The following is a 22,039-nucleotide window of genomic DNA, read 5'->3' on the forward strand; positions in this document are numbered from 1 at the left end:
GACAGCGCGGTCCTCTGCTGAGGTTCTCCTCCACTATTAGGGTGCGTCACCGAGTTATAATGAAGGTTACCTGGTCAGGAGTCCACTCAGGAGTGTCGCCCCCCGAACCAAACCCCTAGCTACGCCTCTGGTGCCGTTAATAGAAGTATTGGTGGCCGGATGTGTGATCTATTATTTTGCTGGGGACTAGATAGGCAGGGCGGCCCAGCAGCTGAGGCAACAGAGCCCAATGTTATAATAGGGGGGATTTCTAAATGACAGATTTACTGTACTGCTGGGCACTAGATAGGCAGGAGCACCACACAGCACACCGACACTGTAGAAAGTCTTTCCTGTGGTTTCTGGTGGAGCAGACTATCATGTCCGCAGCTCCCTGCTCCTCATCTCCCGGCGGTCCTCACCTTGAAGTATTTTCCCAGGATCTCACTGTAGTTGTTGCCCTTGGAGAACCATCCGTCGGGGATGATCTCGGCCTGCAGCCACTGGATGACGCGTCTCCGCAGCTCATCGCGGTCAGACTGGTAACACACAACTGAGAAGAGCAGGGTACACATGGTAAAAGAGCAGGAAAGCAGCAGGTTGTAACACACTGGAGGAGAACTAGAGAGGAAGCTGGGATACCTGGGCTGGCGGCCGGAGCGTCCGACGTCTTCTCTGCTCCAGGGAATAAAGACAGAACCATTACAACAGGTGTCACCAGCAGCAGACTGATATCACATTACAGTGAGCGCGAACTATGCATGTGGTGCGTAATAACATCGATCATCATCTGACTAGATATAGCATTATCCCATTATAACAGCTGCCAGAGTCACACGATTGTACCTTTGCAGTGTCCATCATAGTCCACCTGTATCTTGGAGCCGGTCAGACAGGCGTCACGATGCAGCTCGCAGTGGTTCAGATACGTCTTCCCATTGCTGCCGCAAACTGGTCTCTTGTGGGACTTACATTTCTAGAGATGAACCAGAAACATCCATGTACCGTACACCCAACTCTGGAGATCATCCATGTACCGTACACCCAACTCTGGAGATCATCCATGTACCGCACACCCAACTCTGGAGATCATCCATGTACCGCACACCCAACTCTGGAGATCATCCATGTACCGTACACCCAACTCTGGAGATCATCCATGTACCGTACACCCAACTCAGGAGATCATCCATGTACCGTACACCCAACTCTGGAGATCATCCATGTACCGTACACCCAACTCTGGAGATCATCCATGTACCGTACACCCAACTCTGGAGATCATCCATGTACCGTACACCCAACTCTGGAGATCATCCATGTACCGTACACCCAACTCTGGAGATCATCCATGTACCGTACACCCAACTCTGGAGATCATCCATGTACCGCACACCCAACTCTGGAGATCATCCATGTACCGTACACCCAACTCTGGAGATCATCCATGTACCGCACACCCAACTCTGGAGATCATCCATGTACCGCACACCCAACTCTGGAGATCATCCATGTACCGTACACCCAACTCTGGAGATCATCCATGTACCGTACACCCAACTCTGGAGATCATCCATGTACCGCACACCCAACTCAGGAGATCATCCATGTACCGCACACCCAACTCTGGAGATCATCCATGTACCGTATACCAAACTCAGGAGACCATCCATGTACCGTACACCCAACTCAGGAGATCATCCATGTACCGTACACCCAACTCAGGAGATCATCAATGTACCGTACACCCAACTCAGGAGATCATCCATGTACCGTACACCCAACTCAGGAGATCATCAATGTACCGTACACGCAACGCTGGAGATCATCCATGTGTTCTATACCCCTCTCCCGTCTGCGGCTGACATCTTACCTCTATACACAGACAGGTGGGCTCCCCCTTCTCGGTCACAGCACACTCTCTCCCCGCTCCGCAGAACACGTTGGCGCACACCTTGGATTTACTTTTTGCTTCTTCCTGTTTCATGAGAGAAATATGAATGAAGATGAGATAATCTCCGAGAGGCCGAGATCTTATTCCAGGAGTCACTGATCCTATCTTCCAGGCTGGGAGAGGCTGCAGTACCAGCAGCAGCCAGTGTGTGGCAGTACTGATCAACAGTGTGCACAACCAATGAAAATAATGTGGGATATAAAGAGGAGCGGAGGAGCGACTGCTCCTACAACCAGGAGAATTTACGCCATTTTCACAGTCACATTATTGTGGTGAGATCTGGTGTAAATCATGGCGGAGAGGCCGATAATCAGCGGAGTCTCCGGCTGTGATCGCAGATCTCCAGGTCCTGATACTTATCAGAGATACAATGTATCCAATGTAAGAAAATCACTGGGAGACGATCCCGATCACCGGACAAACCATCACTGTTCTCGGCAGCACATCGTCTGGTGTGAACACGAGCTGCCGAGAACAATGGCCGCCAATGTGCGGGAGCCATTCCAGATCACTGATCACCGCGGCAGCCCATGTATACAACCGACGATCACTGATCGGCAGCGCTGAGCGACAGCCAGACAGCGTAGAAACAGAGCAACTAGATCAGCTCTGGGGTCGGGGATGATGGGAGTAGTGATACACTGTGTGATAGGAGATTAGATTGTGAGCTCTGGGGTCAGGGATGATGGGAGTAGTGATACACTGTGTGATAGGAGATTAGATTGTGAGCTCCGGGGTCGGGGATGATGGGAGTAGTGATACACTGTGTGATAGGAGATTAGATTGTGAGCTCCGGGGTCGGGGATGATGGGAGTAGTGATACACTGTGTGATAGGAGATTAGATTGTGAGCTCCTGGGGTCAGGGATGATGGGAGTAGTGATACACTGTGTGATAGGAGATTAGATTGTGAGCTCCGGGGTCAGGGATGATGGGAGTAGTGATACACTGTGTGATAGGAGATTAGATTGTGAGCTCCGGGGTCGGGGATGATGGGAGTAGTGATACACTGTGTGATAGGAGATTAGATTGTGAGCTCCGGGGTCGGGGATGATGGGAGTAGTGATACACTGTGTGATAGGAGATTAGATTGTGAGCTCCTGGGGTCAGGGATGATGGGAGTAGTGATACACTGTGTGATAGGAGATTAGATTGTGAGCTCCTGGGGTCAGGGATGATGGGAGTAGTGATACACTGTGTGATAGGAGATTAGATTGTGAGCTCCGGGGTCAGGGATGATGGGAGTAGTGATACACTGTGTGATAGGAGATTAGATTGTGAGCTCCGGGGTCAGGGATGATGGGAGTAGTGATACACTGTGTGATAGGAGATTAGATTGTGAGCTCCGGGGTCAGGGATGATGGGAGTAGTGATACACTGTGTGATAGGAGATTAGATTGTGAGCTCTGGGGTCGGGGATGATGGGAGTAGTGATACACTGTGTGATAGGAGATTAGATTGTGAGCTCCTGGGGTCAGGGATGATGGGAGTAGTGATACACTGTGTGATAGGAGATTAGATTGTGAGCTCCTGGGGTCAGGGATGATGGGAGTAGTGATACACTGTGTGATAGGAGATTAGATTGTGAGCTCTGGGGTCGGGGATGATGGGAGTAGTGATACACTGTGTGATAGGAGATTAGATTGTGAGCTCTGGGGTCGGGGATGATGGGAGTAGTGATACACTGTGTGATAGGAGATTAGATTGTGAGCTCCGGGGTCAGGGATGATGGGAGTAGTGATACACTGTGTGATAGGAGATTAGATTGTGAGCTCTGGGGTCGGGGATGATAGGAGTAGTGATACACTGTGTGATAGGAGATTAGATTGTGAGCTCCTGGGGTCAGGGATGATGGGAGTAGTGATACACTGTGTGATAGGAGATTAGATTGTGAGCTCCGGGGTCAGGGATGATGGGAGTAGTGATACACTGTGTGATAGGAGATTAGATTGTGAGCTCTGGGGTCGGGGATGATGGGAGTAGTGATACACTGTGTGATAGGAGATTAGATTGTGAGCTCCGGGGTCAGGGATGATGGGAGTAGTGATACACTGTGTGATAGGAGATTAGATTGTGAGCTCTGGGGTCAGGGATGATGGGAGTAGTGATACACTGTGTGATAGGAGATTAGATTGTGAGCTCTGGGGTCGGGGATGATGGGAGTAGTGATACACTGTGTGATAGGAGATTAGATTGTGAGCTCTGGGGTCAGGGATGATGGGAGTAGTGATACACTGTGTGATAGGAGATTAGATTGTGAGCTCTGGGGTCAGGGATGATGGGAGTAGTGATACACTGTGTGATAGGAGATTAGATTGTGAGCTCCGGGGTCGGGGATGATGGGAGTAGTGATACACTGTGTGATAGATTAGATTGTGAGCTCTGGGGTCAGGGATGATGGGAGTAGTGATACACTGTGTGATAGGAGATTAGATTGTGAGCTCTGGGGTCGGGGATGATGGGAGTAGTGATACACTGTGTGATAGGAGATTAGATTGTGAGCTCTGGGGTCAGGGATGATGGGAGTAGTGATACACTGTGTGATAGGAGATTAGATTGTGAGCTCTGGGGTCAGGGATGATGGGAGTAGTGATACACTGTGTGATAGATTAGATTGTGAGCTCCGGGGTCAGGGATGATGGGAGTAGTGATACACTGTGTGATAGGAGATTAGATTGTGAGCTCTGGGGTCAGGGATAATGGGAGTAGTGATACACTGTGTGATAGGAGATTAGATTGTGAGCTCCGGGGTCGGGGATGATGGGAGTAGTGATACACTGTGTGATAGGAGATTAGATTGTGAGCTCTGGGGTCAGGGATGATGGGAGTAGTGATACACTGTGTGATAGGAGATTAGATTGTGAGCTCTGGGGTCAGGGATGATGGGAGTAGTGATACTCTGTGTGATAGGAGATTAGATTGTGAGCTCCGGGGTCAGGGATGATGGGAGTAGTGATACATTGTGTGATAGGAGATTAGATTGTGAGCTCTGGGGTCAGGGATGATGGGAGTAGTGATACACTGTGTGATAGGAGATTAGATTGTGAGCTCCGGGGTCAGGGATGATGGGAGTAGTGATACACTGTGTGATAGGAGATTAGATTGTGAGCTCTGGGGTCAGGGATGATGGGAGTAGTGATACACTCTGTGATAGGAGATTAGATTGTGAGCTCTGGGGTCAGGGATGATGGGAGTAGTGATACTCTGTGTGATAGGAGATTAGATTGTGAGCTCCGGGGTCAGGGATGATGGGAGTAGTGATACATTGTGTGATAGGAGATTAGATTGTGAGCTCCGGGGTCAGGGATGATGGGAGTAGTGATACACTGTGTGATAGGAGATTAGATTGTGAGCTCCGGGGTCGGGGATGATGGGAGTAGTGATACACTGTGTGATAGGAGATTAGATTGTGAGCTCTGGGGTCAGGGATGATGGGAGTAGTGATACACTGTGTGATAGATTAGATTGTGAGCTCTGGGGTCAGGGATGATGGGAGTAGTGATACACTGTGTGATAGATTAGATTGTGAGCTCTGGGGTCAGGGATGATGGGAGTAGTGATACACTGTGTGATAGATTAGATTGTGAGCTCTGGGGTCAGGGATGATGGGAGTAGTGATACACTGTGTGATAGGAGATTAGATTGTGAGCTCTGGGGTCGGGGATGATGGGAGTAGTGATACACTGTGTGATAGATTAGATTGTGAGCTCTGGGGTCGGGGATGATGGGAGTAGTGATACACTGTGTGATAGGAGATTACATTGTGAGCTCCGGGGTCGGGGATGATGGGAGTAGTGATACACTGTGTGATAGATTAGATTGTGAGCTCTGGGGTCGGGGATGATGGGAGTAGTGATACACTGTGTGATAGATTAGATTGTGAGCTCTGGGGTCAGGGATGATGGGAGTAGTGATACACTGTGTGATAGGAGATTAGATTGTGAGCTCTGGGGTCAGGGATGATGGGAGTAGTGATACTCTGTGTGATAGGAGATTAGATTGTGAGCTCCGGGGTCAGGGATGATGGGAGTAGTGATACATTGTGTGATAGATTAGATTGTGAGCTCTGGGGTCAGGGATGATGGGAGTAGTGATACTCTGTGTGATAGGAGATTAGATTGTGAGCTCCGGGGTCAGGGATGATGGGAGTAGTGATACATTGTGTGATAGGAGATTAGATTGTGAGCTCCGGGGTCGGGGATGATGGGAGTAGTGATACACTGTGTGATAGGAGATTAGATTGTGAGCTCTGGGGTCAGGGATGATGGGAGTAGTGATACACTGTGTGATAGATTAGATTGTGAGCTCTGGGGTCAGGGATGATGGGAGTAGTGATACACTGTGTGATAGATTAGATTGTGAGCTCTGGGGTCAGGGATGATGGGAGTAGTGATACACTGTGTGATAGATTAGATTGTGAGCTCTGGGGTCGGGGATGATGGGAGTAGTGATACACTGTGTGATAGGAGATTAGATTGTGAGCTCTGGGGTCGGGGATGATGGGAGTAGTGATACACTGTGTGATAGGAGATTAGATTGTGAGCTCTGGGGTCAGGGATGATGGGAGTAGTGATACACTGTGTGATAGATTAGATTGTGAGCTCTGGGGTCAGGGATGATGGGAGTAGTGATACACTGTGTGATAGGAGATTAGATTGTGAGCTCCGGGGTCGGGGATGATGGGAGTAGTGATACACTGTGTGATAGGAGATTAGATTGTGAGCTCCGGGGTCAGGGATGATGGGAGTAGTGATACACTGTGTGATAGGAGATTAGATTGTGAGCTCCGGGGTCGGGGATGATGGGAGTAGTGATACACTGTGTGATAGGAGATTAGATTGTGAGCTCTGGGGTCGGGGATGATGGGAGTAGTGATACACTGTGTGATAGGAGATTAGATTGTGAGCTCTGGGGTCAGGGATGATGGGAGTAGTGATACACTGTGTGATAGGAGATTAGATTGTGAGCTCCGGGGTCAGGGATGATGGGAGTAGTGATACACTGTGTGATAGGAGATTAGATTGTGAGCTCTGGGGTCAGGGATGATGGGAGTAGTGATACACTGTGTGATAGATTAGATTGTGAGCTCTGGGGTCAGGGATGATGGGAGTAGTGATACACTGTGTGATAGATTAGATTGTGAGCTCTGGGGTCAGGGATGATGGGAGTAGTGATACACTGTGTGATAGGAGATTAGATTGTGAGCTCTGGGGTCGGGGATGATGGGAGTAGTGATACACTGTGTGATAGATTAGATTGTGAGCTCTGGGGTCGGGGATGATGGGAGTAGTGATACACTGTGTGATAGGAGATTAGATTGTGAGCTCCGGGGTCGGGGATGATGGGAGTAGTGATACACTGTGTGATAGATTAGATTGTGAGCTCTGGGGTCGGGGATGATGGGAGTAGTGATACACTGTGTGATAGATTAGATTGTGAGCTCTGGGGTCAGGGATGATGGGAGTAGTGATACACTGTGTGATAGGAGATTAGATTGTGAGCTCTGGGGTCAGGGATGATGGGAGTAGTGATACTCTGTGTGATAGGAGATTAGATTGTGAGCTCCGGGGTCAGGGATGATGGGAGTAGTGATACACTGTGTGATGGGAGATTAGATTGTGAGCTCCTGGGGTCAGGGATGATGGGAGTAGTGATACATTGTGTGATAGATTAGATTGTGAGCTCTGGGGTCAGGGATGATGGGAGTAGTGATACTCTGTGTGATAGGAGATTAGATTGTGAGCTCCGGGGTCAGGGATGATGGGAGTAGTGATACATTGTGTGATAGGAGATTAGATTGTGAGCTCCGGGGTCGGGGATGATGGGAGTAGTGATACACTGTGTGATAGGAGATTAGATTGTGAGCTCTGGGGTCAGGGATGATGGGAGTAGTGATACACTGTGTGATAGATTAGATTGTGAGCTCTGGGGTCAGGGATGATGGGAGTAGTGATACACTGTGTGATAGATTAGATTGTGAGCTCTGGGGTCAGGGATGATGGGAGTAGTGATACACTGTGTGATAGATTAGATTGTGAGCTCTGGGGTCGGGGATGATGGGAGTAGTGATACACTGTGTGATAGGAGATTAGATTGTGAGCTCTGGGGTCGGGGATGATGGGAGTAGTGATACACTGTGTGATAGGAGATTAGATTGTGAGCTCTGGGGTCAGGGATGATGGGAGTAGTGATACACTGTGTGATAGATTAGATTGTGAGCTCTGGGGTCAGGGATGATGGGAGTAGTGATACACTGTGTGATAGGAGATTAGATTGTGAGCTCCGGGGTCGGGGATGATGGGAGTAGTGATACACTGTGTGATAGGAGATTAGATTGTGAGCTCCGGGGTCAGGGATGATGGGAGTAGTGATACACTGTGTGATAGGAGATTAGATTGTGAGCTCCGGGGTCGGGGATGATGGGAGTAGTGATACACTGTGTGATAGGAGATTAGATTGTGAGCTCTGGGGTCGGGGATGATGGGAGTAGTGATACACTGTGTGATAGGAGATTAGATTGTGAGCTCTGGGGTCAGGGATGATGGGAGTAGTGATACACTGTGTGATAGGAGATTAGATTGTGAGCTCCGGGGTCAGGGATGATGGGAGTAGTGATACACTGTGTGATAGGAGATTAGATTGTGAGCTCTGGGGTCAGGGATGATGGGAGTAGTGATACACTGTGTGATAGGAGATTAGATTGTGAGCTCTGGGGTCGGGGATGATGGGAGTAGTGATACACTGTGTGATAGGAGATTAGATTGTGAGCTCTGGGGTCGGGGATGATGGGAGTAGTGATACACTGTGTGATAGGAGATTAGATTGTGAGCTCCGGGGATGATGGGAGTAGTGATACACTGTGTGATAGGAGATTAGATTGTGAGCTCTGGGGTCAGGGATGATGGGAGTAGTGATACACTGTGTGATAGGAGATTAGATTGTGAGCTCCGGGGTCAGGGATGATGGGAGTAGTGATACACTGTGTGATAGGAGATTAGATTGTGAGCTCCGGGGTCGGGGATGATGGGAGTAGTGATACACTGTGTGATAGGAGATTAGATTGTGAGCTCCGGGGATGATGGGAGTAGTGATACACTGTGTGATAGGAAATTAGATTGTGAGCTCCGGGGATGATGGGAGTAGTGATACACTGTGTGATAGGAGATGTTGGGAGTCCTCTCCCCCCTTACAGGACCCCTGGCCCCCAGTGATGCCCCCTCCGGCCCGGGCACCACATTGCAGACTGTTCCTGTCTCCAGACAGAATTCCCAGGAATCTAATGTGTTCCAGCTGCAAACACAATCCTGGGAAGTCAGGGGGGATGTGGACCAATCAGAGCGCCCCATTCAGCCAGGATCTGACCAATCACAAGCTGCCAGCTGCAGACCAGCAGAGGAAGCAGACAATAACCCCTTCACTGCCAGCACTGTGGAGAGGGAGCAAGGCTGGAATGCAGCAGACACAGAAGTGCTGAGAGAAGAGCCCCCCATGTACGAGGGAAGGGTCTGCAGGAAATCTCAGCTCTTAAAGGGACGGTGCTCTGCCAGGCCGGAGATCCCAACTGCTGGGTTCTATCAGTCCCATGTGGAGGGTCTCGGCTAATGGCTCATATGGGCCCCGCCAGGTCTCAGGGCCTGAGTGTGACGGCAATCCGCCACCATGACAGCGGGTGACACATTGAGGAACACTGAGCCCGAAAAGCTGATAACAGAGAGCAACAGATTCCACTCCTAGAAGAAAGAGAAGCCCCATACAATAAATACCGCCATATTGTGCCCTGCGGAGTGTGTGATAGTACAGCAATACCAGGGCTGCAGACCCCGATAGGAGGGGAGACTGCGGCCCCCCCAGAGAGACTGCGGCCCCCCAGGAGAGACTGCGGCCCCCCCCCCCCAAGGAGAGACTGGGGCCTCCCCCCCAGGAGAGACTGCTACAGACCCCCATAGGGGTTGAGACTGCGGCCCCCCCGGAGAGACTGCGGCACGGGACCACTGCTACAGACCCCCCCCAGGAGAGACTGCGCCCCCCCCCCAAGAGAGACTGCGGCCCCCCCCCCCGGAGAGACTGCGGCCCCCCAGGAGAGACTGCGGCCCCCCAGGAGAGACTGCGGCCCCCCAGGAGAGACTGCTACAGACCCCCATAGGGGTTGAGACTGTGGCCCCCAGAGAGACTGCGGCCCCCCAGGAGAGACTGCTACAGACCCCCATAGGGGTTGAGACTGTGGCCCCCAGAGAGACTGCGGCCCCCCAGGAGAGACTGGGCCCCCCCAGGAGAGACTGCGGCCCCCCAGGAGAGACTGCTACAGACCCCCATAGGGGTTGAGACTGCGGCCCCCCAGGAGAGACTGCGGCCCCCCAGGAGAGACTGGGCCCCCCCCAGGAGAGACTGCGGCCCCCCAGGAGAGACTGCTACAGACCCCCATAGGGGTTGAGACTGCGGCCCCCCAGGAGAGACTGCGGCCCCCCAGGAGAGACTGGGCCCCCCCCCAGGAGAGACTGCGGCCCCACATACATCTGTAGCCTCCTTAGGTCACAGTGCGATATATCGTAGACGAGTCCAGGGGTTACACAGCGGACCCCTCTAAAGAGCGGATTGGGGGAGGTGGAGGACACAGTGCAGACCCCGGTGACACGAGCCACAAAACACCAGACATGAGATCATGGAAAATGAGGAGCCGCCATGGAAGAAGCGAGCGGTAACCATTACTGCCCAAAGGAACCGCCATATGTGACAGCGCCCTCCAGCGGGAACATGAATAGGTCACTGTACCCTGATCACAGCAAGAGCCCCCCCAACCCCCAATCAAATCCCCCCCACCCGCTATCAGATCAGGGCGGGAAAAAGAATAGAACAAGAATCCCTCACCTCAGAGCCGACTCCACCCGGACAGCCCCCTGGGGTGTAGATGTTGGGGGGGAGCCAAGATACAACAGAATGTTACAGAGTATCAGGCCAAACATTAACAAACGTGAAAAGAAGCTGCAGCCACCGCTCAGCCCCCCCAGAAAGCGGCCACCGCTCAACACCCCCAGAAAGCGGCCACCGCTCAGCGCCCGTAGAACACTTTACCTCTACAGATACCGACAGGTGAATGCAAGTGAAGAGGTCACTGCAGGTGAATTACAGGGAGCTCCCCCTAGTGGTGACTGCAGACAGGATCTTATCATGTATCTCTGTATACAGGGAGCTCCCCCTAGTGGTGACTGCAGACAGGATCTTATCATGTATCTCTGTATACAGGGTGCTCCCCCTAGTGGTGACTGCAGACAGGATCTTATCATGTATCTCTGTATACAGGGTGCTCCCTCTAGTGGTGGCTGCAGACAGGATCTTATCATGTATCTCTGTATACAGGGAGCTCCCCCTAGTGGTGACTGCAGACAGGATCTTATCATGTATCTCTGTATACAGGGTGCTCCCTCTAGTGGTGGCTGCAGACAGGATCTTATCATGTATCTCTGTATACAGGGAGCTCCCCCTAGTGGTGGCTGCAGACAGGATCTTATCATGTATCTCTGTATACAGGGAGCTCCCCCTAGTGGTGGCTGCAGCAGGATCTTATCATGTATCTCTGTATACAGGGAGCTCCCCCTAGTGGTGACTGCAGACTATTGTAGAGTAATACAAACCAGACAGGCCTAAATGCATCTGCACTAATACAGGGTGCAGCGAACCCAAGTAAAATGGCAGCTGCACAGGTTGGCACTGGGCAGCCCCCCTATATGGTGTTACTAAGAGGTTGAGAACCAGAAGCCCTGCATTCCCTGTGTGAACACTGCCACATGCGGATTATTTCTTCTGCACTGGTGGACACACGGCCAATCCCTGACTGTAGGCTGGCCGTTTCATTTGGTATTTCTGCACCTGTGCAGCTGCCATCTTACTTGGGTCCGCTGCCCCCTGTATTGGTGCAGATGCATTTGGGCCTGTCTGGTTTGTATCTGAATTTTTTGGAGGATTTTTTCCTCTTTTTGAGGTGTTTATTGTAGAGTAATAGTCTCAACCTGGAGACGATGATCATGGACTCGCTTCTCTGAGAGCGGAGATCTTACTCTGAGCGGTCGCCATCAGTTTTCTTTAGTTTCTCCTCACACAAGCTACAACATATACAGGAAGTGACACAGACTGTTCTCAGGAGTCACCATCAGTCTGAGCCGCATTCCTCCCACCAATTTGCTTGTATTTAAGATGCCTTGAAATTCCAATTAACCCCTTCACTCCCAGACGATCCAATACAACAGGCGATTTCTATGATAGTGAAAATAGTGACTGCTGCTCTGGAGGTGACTGGAGGATAAGACACAATGCAACAGCAGAATAGTGACTGCTGCTCTGGAGGTGACTGGAGGAGAACACAATGTAACAGCAGAATAGTGACTGCTGCTCTGGAGGTGACTGGAGGAGAACACAATGTAACAGCAGAATAGTGACTGCTGCTCTGGAGGTGACTGGAGGAGAACACATAATGTAACAGCAGAATAGTGACTGCTGCTCTGGAGGTGACTGGAGGAGAACACAATGTAACAGCAGAATAGTGACTGCTGCTTTGGAGGTGACTGGAGGAGAACACAATGTAACAGCAGAATAGTGACTGCTGCTCTGGAGGTGACTGGAGGAGAACACATGATGTAACAGCAGAATAGTGAGTGCAGCTCTGGCGGCGACTGGAGAACATATAGGAGATGGTATGCTCGGGGCTTCGGTGGTGACGTTATTCCTTTGTGACGGAGGTCGGATTATGGCAGGAATGGCGGGCTCTGTCCGTACACGTCTCCTCCTGTCCCTCTTCTCCCGCATGGCAGAAACTCTGTGATCACAGCATGAAGGACTACAAGTCTCAGCAAGCCTAGCTATATACTGGGCACATGCAGTGAGTACAGAGACGACATCAGAGCTGGAGAATGTGAACCCAGGAAGGGACTCCATCACTGGAGCCAAAACAGCCGTCACCCCCAGTCATGGGCCGGAGCCTCTCAGGGAGAGAACGTGTCCTCAAGTGTCAGCCAGTGATCACCTAGCTCAGATTATACAAGTATTGCAGCTATGTGTCCTCCATCATGTAATGTCTGATCTGGGCCCGGAGATTATACAAGTATTGCAGCAGGCCAGTCATCTATAACCTTAAGACATAAAACTAATCTACTTTATTTCAAAAATTAAAAAAGGACCACAGTCCGTATTAAAGGTGCACAAGAACAACAAGACAAACCACAACAGAAAGGCACGTGGACCGCTCGTGAAGATGCTCTAGGAAGAAACCCGAACTCCAGATGGGTTTCAGTCTCAATACCGTAATATAAGTCTCCTATCCAGAGACCGCGTTGCGCTGAGCGCGAAGATTCCATGACAGACCGAGAGCAAAACATCTGTAATCAATCTGGATTATACCACTCTGAATAAAATCACCGATATAATGCTCCAGTACTGATATAACCTCCAGACATTACACCATATGTGACTGATATCAGCCCCTCTTATAACGCTCCAGTACTGATATAACCTCCAGACATTACACCATATGTGACTGATATCAGCCCCTCTTATAACCCTCCAGTACTGATATAACCTCCAGACATTACACCATATGTGACTGATATCAGCCCCTCTTATAACGCTCCAGTACTGATATAACCTCCAGACATTACACCATATGTGACTGATATCAGCCCCTCTTATAACCCTCCAGTACTGATATAACCTCCAGACATTACACCATATGTGACTGATATCAGCCCCTCTTATAACGCTCCAGTACTGATATAACCTCCAGACATTACACCATATGTGACTGATATCAGCCCCTCTTATAACCCTCCAGTACTGATATAACCTCCAGACATTACACCATATGTGACTGATATCAGCCCCTCTTATAACGCTCCAGTACTGATATAACCTCCAGACATTACACCATATGTGACTGATATCAGCCCCTCTTATAACGCTCCAGTACTGATATAACCTCCAGACATTACACCATATGTGACTGATATCATCCCCTCTTATAATGCTCCAGTACTGATATAACCTCCAGACATTACACCATATGTGACTGATATCAGCCCCTCTTATAACGCTCCAGTACTGATATAACCTCCAGACATTACACCATATGTGACTGATATCAGCCCCTCTTATAACGCTCCAGTGCTGATATAACCTCCAGACATTACACCATATGTGACTGATATCAGCCCCTCTTATAACGCTCCAGTACTGATATAATCCCCAGACAGTACACCATATGTGACTGATATCAGCCCCTCTTATAACGCTCCAGTACTGATATAACCTCCAGACATTACATCATATGTGACTGATATCAGCCCCTCTTATAGCGCTCCAGTGCTGATATAACCTCCAGACATTACACCATATGTGACTGATATCATCCCCTCTTATAATGCTCCAGTACTGATATAACCTCCAGACATTACACCATATGTGACTGATATCAGCCCCTCTTATAACGCTCCAGTACTGATATAACCTCCAGACATTACACCATATGTGACTGATATCATCCCCTCTTATAATGCTCCAGTACTGATATAACCTCCAGACATTACACCATATGTGACTGATATCAGCCCCTCTTATAACGCTCCAGTACTGATATAATCCCCAGACATTACACCATATGTGACTGATATCAGCCCCTCTTATAACGCTCCAGTACTGATATAACCTCCAGACATTACATCATATGTGACTGATATCAGCCCCTCTTATAACGCTCCAGTGCTGATATAACCTCCAGACATTACATCATATGTGACTGATATCAGCCCCTCTTATAACGCTCCAGTACTGATATAATCCCCAGACAGTACACCATATGTGACTGATATCAGCCCCTCTTATAACGCTCCAGTACTGATATAACCTCCAGACATTACACCATATGTGACTGATATCAGCCCCTCTTATAACGCTCCAGTACTGATATAACCTCCAGACATTACACCATATGTGACTGATATCAGCCCCTCTTATAACGCTCCAGTACTGATATAACCTCCAGACATTACACCATATGTGACTGATATCATCCCCTCTTATAATGCTCCAGTACTGATATAACCTCCAGACATTACACCATATGTGACTGATATCAGCCCCTCTTATAACGCTCCAGTACTGATATAACCTCCAGACATTACACCATATGTGACTGATATCAGCCCCTCTTATAACGCTCCAGTGCTGATATAACCTCCAGACATTACACCATATGTGACTGATATCAGCCCCTCTTATAACGCTCCAGTACTGATATAATCCCCAGACATTACACCATATGTGACTGATATCAGCCCCTCTTATAACGCTCCAGTACTGATATAACCTCCAGACATTACATCATATGTGACTGATATCAGCCCCTCTTATAACGCTCCAGTACTGATATAATCCCCAGACAGTACACCATATGTGACTGATATCAGCCCCTCTTATAACGCTCCAGTACTGATATAACCTCCAGACATTACACCATATGTGACTGATATCAGCCCCTCTTATAACGCTCCAGTACTGATATAACCTCCAGACATTACACCATATGTGACTGATATCAGCCCCTCTTATAACGCTCCAGTACTGATATAATCCCCAGACATTACACCATATGTGACTGATATCAGCCCCTTATAACGCTCCAGTACTGATATAACCTCCAGACATTACACCATATGTGACTGATATCAGCCCCTCTTATAACGCTCCAGTACTGATATAACCTCCAGGCATTACATCATATGTGACTGATATCAGCCCCTCTTATAACGCTCCAGTACTCATATAACCCCCAGACATTACACCATATGTGACTGATATCAGCCCCTCTTATAACGCTCCAGTACTGATATAACCTCCAGACATTACATCATATGTGACTGACATCAGCCCCTCTTATAACGCTCCAGTACTGATATAACCCCCAGACATTACACCATATGTGACTATTATCAGCCCCTCTTATAACGCTCCAGTGCTGATATAACCTCCAGACATTACATCATATGTGACTGATATCAGCCCCTCTTATAACGCTCCAGTGCTGATATAACCTCCAGACATTACATCATATGTGACTGATATCAGCCCCTCTTATAACACTCCAGTACTGATATAACCCACAGACATTACATCATATGTGACTGACATCAGCCCCTCTTATAACGCTCCAGTGCTGATATAACCTCCAGACATTACATCATATGTGACTGATATCAGCCCCTCTTATAACGCTCCAGTGCTGATATAACCCCCAGACATTACACCATATGTGACTATTATCAGCCCCTCTTATAACGCTCCAGTACTCATATAACCCCCAGACATTACACCATATGTGACTATTATCAGCCCCTCTTATAACGCTCCAGTGCTGATATAACCTCCAGACATTACATCATATGTGACTGATATCAGCCCCTCTTATAACGCTCCAGTACTGATATAACCTCCAGACATTACATCATATGTGACTGATATCAGCCCCTCTTATAACGCTCCAGTGCTGATATAACCTCCAGACATTACATCATATGTGACTGATATCAGCCCCTCTTATAGCGCTCCAGTACTGATATAACCTCCTGACATTACACCATATGTGACTGATATCAGCCCCTCTTATAACGCTCCAGTGCTGATATAACCTCCAGACATTACACCATATGTGACTGATATCAGCCCCTCTTATAACCCTCCAGTACTGATATAACCTCCAGACATTACATCATATGTGACTGATATCAGCCCCTCTTATAACGCTCCTGTACTGATATAACCCCCAGACATTACATCATATGTGACTGATATCAGCCCCTCTTATAACTCTCCAGTACTGATATAACCCCCAGACATTACACCATATGTGACTGATATCAGCCCCTCTTATAACGCTCCTGTACTGATATAACCCCCAGACATTACATCATATGTGACTGATATCAGCCCCTCTTATAACGCTCCAGTGCTGATATAACCCCCAGACATTACACCATATGTGACTGATATCAGCCCCTCTTATAACCCTCCAGTACTGATATAACCTCCAGACATTACATCATATGTGACTGATATCAGCCCCTCTTATAACGCTCCTGTACTGATATAACCCCCAGACATTACATCATATGTGACTGATATCAGCCCCTCTTATAACGCTCCAGTGCTGATATAACCTCCTGACATTACACCATATGTGACTGATATCAGCCCCTCTTATAACTCTCCAGTACTGATATAACCCACAGACATTACACCATATGTGACTGATATCAGCCTCTTATAACACTCAAGTGCTGATACAAGCTCTATAATATTGGGGGCTCGGTGACGCCATGACAGCTGTGTTTGCAGGAATTCCTCACAATTACAGGCTGTGTGCGGACCACCCCGGGGGGGGGGGGGATTTACTTTGTAAACAGGTGTACAACTGTGTGAAGCCCTTTACATCCAGACCCTGCATTAACCAAAGCCACCTGGCACCTCGTGGGTTAACAGGGCAGTGTGCACATTCCAGACATGACCATGTCCAGTGTATGTAATACCCAGGTGGGCAAACATGAGTCCACAGCTGGGGTGGGCCCCATAAACCGCACCCTCCCAATATCCCCCATCTGTGCAGACTGCTGGCCAAGGCTGAGTCATTGCAGACCCTCCCAGCACCGCACCCTCTACTGGTCCAGAGCGCAGATGTAGCAGAGCTGAGCGTACAGGGAGTAGTAATGACTGCAAGAGCTGACAATCTAGTGGAGGAGGCTGTGTGATCACAGGGGGAGACTGCACCGCACATAACACATCACTGGGCCGCAGAGCTGACAATCTAGAGGAGGAGGCTATGTGATCACAGGGGGTGACTGCGCCGCACATAACACATCACTGGGCCGCAGAGCTGACAATCTAGTGGAGGAGGCTATGTGATCACAGGGGGAGACTGCACCGCACATAACACATCACTGGGCCGCAGAGCTGACAATCTAGAGGAGGAGGCTATGTGATCACAGGGGGAGACTGCACCGCACATAACACATCACTGGGCCGCAGAGCTGACAATCTAGAGGAGGAGGCTATGTGATCACAGCGGGTGACTGCACCGCACATAACACATCACTGGGCCGCAGAGCCGACAATCTAGTGGAGGAGGCTATGTGATCACAGGGGGAGACTGCCCGCACATAACAGATCACTGGGCCGCAGAGCTGACAATCTAGAGGAGGAGGCTATGTGATCACAGGGGGTGACTGCACCCGCACATAACACATCACTGGGCCGCAGAGCCGACAATCTAGTGGAGGAGGCTATGTGATCACAGGGGGAGACTGCACCGCACATAACACATCACTGGGCCGCAGAGCCGACAATCTAGAGGAGGAGGCTATGTCATCACAGGGGGAGACTGCACCGCACATAACACATCACTGGGCCGCAGAGCCGACAATCTAGTGGAGGAGGCTATGTGATCACAGGGGGAGACTGCACCGCACATAACACATCACTGGGCCGCAGAGCTGACAATCTAGAGGAGGAGGCTATGTGATCACAGGGGGAGACTGCACCGCACATAACACATCACTGGGCCGCAGAGCCGACAATCTAGTGGAGGAGGCTATGTGATCACAGGGGGAGACTGCACCGCACATAACACATCACTGGGCCGCAGAGCTGACAATCTAGAGGAGGAGGCTATGTGATCACAGGGGGAGACTGCACCGCACATAACACATCACTGGGCCGCAGAGCTGACAATCTAGAGGAGGAGGCTATGTGATCACAGGGGGAGACTGCACCGCACATAACACATCACTGGGCCGCAGAGCCGACAATCTAGTGGAGTAGGCTATGTGATCACAGGGGGAGACTGCACCGCACATAACACATCACTGGGCCGCAGAGCTGACAATCTAGAGGAGGAGGCTATGTGATCACAGGGGGAGACTGCACCGCACATAACACATCACTGGGCCGCAGAGCTGACAATCTAGAGGAGGAGGCTATGTGATCACAGGGGGAGACTGCACCGCACATAACACATCACTGGGCCGCAGAGCCGACAATCTAGAGGAGGAGGCTATGTGATCACAGGGGGAGACTGCACCGCACATAACACATCACTGGGCCGCAGAGCTGACAATCTAGTGGAGGAGGCTATGTGATCACAGGGGGTGACTGCACCCGCACATAACACATCACTGGGCCGCAGAGCTGACAATCTAGAGGAGGAGGCTATGTGATCACAGGAGGAGACTGCACCGCACATAACACATCACTGGGCCGCAGAGCTGACAATCTAGAGGAGGAGGCTATGTGATCACAGGAGGAGACTGCACCGCACATAACACATCACTGGGCCGCAGAGCTGACAATCTAGTGGAGGAGGCTATGTGATCACAGGGGGTGACTGCACCGCACATAACACATCACTGGGCCGCAGAGCCGACAATCTAGAGGAGGCTATGTGATCACAGGGGGAGACTGCACCGCACATAAAACATCACTGGGCCGCAGAGCTGACAATCTAGTGGAGGAGGCTATGTGATCACAGGGGGTGACTGCACCGCACATAACACATCACTGGGCCGCAGAGCTGACAATCTAGAGGAGGAGGCTATGTGATCACAGGGGGTGACTGCACCCGCACATAACACATCACTGGGCTGCAGAGCTGACAATCTAGTGGAGGAGGCTATGTGATCACAGGGGGTGACTGCACCCGCACATAACACATCACTGGGCCGCAGAGCAGACAATCTAGTGGAGGAGGCTATGTGATCACAGGGGGTGACTGCACCGCACATAACACATCACTGGGCCGCAGAGCCGACAATCTAGAGGAGGAGGCTATGTGATCACAGGGGGAGACTGCACCGCACATAACACATCACTGGGCCGCAGAGCTGACAATCTCGTTACGTTCTCTTTGCTGTACACTTGTATGAATGTGACATGGAGAGTGAGGAGATGTAGACGTCATTGCTGGACTTTGGAGCTGATACCACGGTGGTCCTGGGGGAGGAGGGGTGGAGGTCTCATTATATCTACAGCAGATGTTATGGGCAGATACCGCAGCACGAGTCCCTGGGGAGCAGGAGGAGAAGACTGTAGTGATACACATGTTTATGGGGAACAGAGGTGGCATCCGGGGGTCATACCGGGACATGGAGGGGGCACCACTTGCTGGGGCCCTGGTAAAGCCGGTCAGGGCCCAAGAGATTATGGCCACGTTCACACGGTCAGGATCTGTCAGTAATTTACATCGAGATTTGTAAGAGGAAAAGTAGAAAGATCTTTGAACAAATTATTAAACAACATGTATGTCAGTACCTGGATAAGAATGAAGTGATTAAACAGTCAGCATGGGTTTGTAACTAATAAGTCATGTCAGACTAACTTAATTTCCTTCTATGATGGAATCACTGATTGGGTGGATCAAGGAAATGCTGTAGATATAGTAAATCTTGACTTCAGCAAAGCATTTGACAAAGTCTCTCATACAATCCTTATTGAAAAAATGACTAAGTATGGAATGGACAAGGCAACTGTTAGGTGGATTCATAACTGGCTTAGTGATCGGACCCAGAGTGGTCGTCAATGGCTGCACATCCAGTTGGAAGAATGTCTCAAGTGGGGTACCACAGGGCTCTGTCCTGGGCCCTGTATTGTTCAACATCTTTATCAACGATTTAGATGAAGGAATTGAGGGTAAACTGATTAAATTTGCTGATGACACAAAGCTAGGAGGGATAGCTAATACTAGAGAAGAGAGAGAGAGGATTCAAAAAGATATAAATAAACTGGAGAAGTGGGCAGCAACTAACAGAACGGTTTTTAACAGGGAAAAATGCAAAGTACTACATCTGGGCAATAAAAATGTAAAAAGCATATACAGAATGGGAGGAATAGGGCTAAGCAACAGCACATGTGAAAAAGACTTGGGTATACTAATAGATCACAGACTGAATATGAGTCAACAGTGTGATGCAGCAGCAAAAAAGGCAAATGCAATTCTAGGATGTATTAACAGAAGCATACAGTCTAGATCACGTGAAGTCATTATTTCCCTCTACTCCTCTTGGTCAGACCTCATCTGGAATATTGTGTCCAGTTTTGGGTGCCGCATTTTAAAAAAGACATCAACAAACTGGAGCAAGTTCAGAAAAGAGCGACCAGAATGGTGACCGGCCTGCAAACCCTGTCTTATGAGGAAAGGTTGCAGGATTTGGGAATGTTTAGTTTGCAAAAGAGAAGACTGAGAGGAGACTTAATAGCTGTCTACAAATATCTAAAGGGCTGTCACATTGTAGAAGGATCAACTTTATTCTCATTTGCACAAGGAAGGACTAGAAGCAATGGGATGAAACTGAATGGGAGGAGACACAGATTAGATATTAGAAAAAACTTTTTGACAGTTAGAGTGATCAATGAGTGGAACAGGCTGCCACGAGAAGTGGTGAGTTCTCCTTCAATGGAAGTCTTCAAACAGAGGCTGGACAGACATCTGACTGGGATGATTCAGCGAATCCTGCTTTGAGCAGGGGGTTGGACCAGATGGCCCAGGAGGTCCCTTCCAACACTACGATTCTATGATTCTATGAATAGAAACTCGTCAGCTCTCCTGTATCATCACACTCCGGGCTCTGGCTACAAACACTGACCGGGCCGTACATATACTGATCCTGGGCCTCCACAGACCAAAAATGGGAGCGCTCATTCCTGCACTTACATTACAGTGCTCGAGACAAGTATTATATGGCGCTATTATATATTACACTATATGACAGTATTATATGGCGCCATTATATACTACACTATATGACAGTATTATATGGCGCCATTATATATTACACTATATGACAGTATTATATGGCGCCATTATATATTACACTATATGACAGTATTATATGGCGCCATTATATATTACACTATATGACAGTAATATATGGCGCCATTATATATTACACTATATGACAGTAATATATGGCGCCATTATATATTACACTACATTACTATATTATAGGGTTCCAGTCGATTACTGCACAATGTATCATTCCATTATTCCTCCTGTATGCAGCCTGTGGACCAGCTGGCGGTATAC

General features: G+C 49.0%; 1 protein-coding gene across 1 annotated transcript in view; it reads right to left on the bottom strand.

Moving 5' to 3' along the window:
* FSTL1 (follistatin like 1) overlaps window positions 1-22,039 on the bottom strand; it is a 59,791-nt gene that overhangs the window by 21,138 nt on the left and 16,614 nt on the right. The window contains exons 3-6 of the mRNA XM_073576978.1: window positions 1,853-1,957; window positions 826-955; window positions 622-654; window positions 402-532 (exon numbers count right to left, since the gene is read on the bottom strand). Coding sequence (XP_073433079.1) covers window positions 402-532; window positions 622-654; window positions 826-955; window positions 1,853-1,957 — 399 coding nt within the window. The remainder of the gene's footprint in view (window positions 1-401; window positions 533-621; window positions 655-825; window positions 956-1,852; window positions 1,958-22,039) is intronic.

The sequence above is a fragment of the Dendrobates tinctorius genome, unplaced genomic scaffold (genome assembly GCF_039654945.1).
Source record: "Dendrobates tinctorius isolate UK_male_01 unplaced genomic scaffold, ASM3965494v1 ptg000054l, whole genome shotgun sequence".
Classification (NCBI taxonomy): domain Eukaryota; kingdom Metazoa; phylum Chordata; class Amphibia; order Anura; family Dendrobatidae; genus Dendrobates; species Dendrobates tinctorius.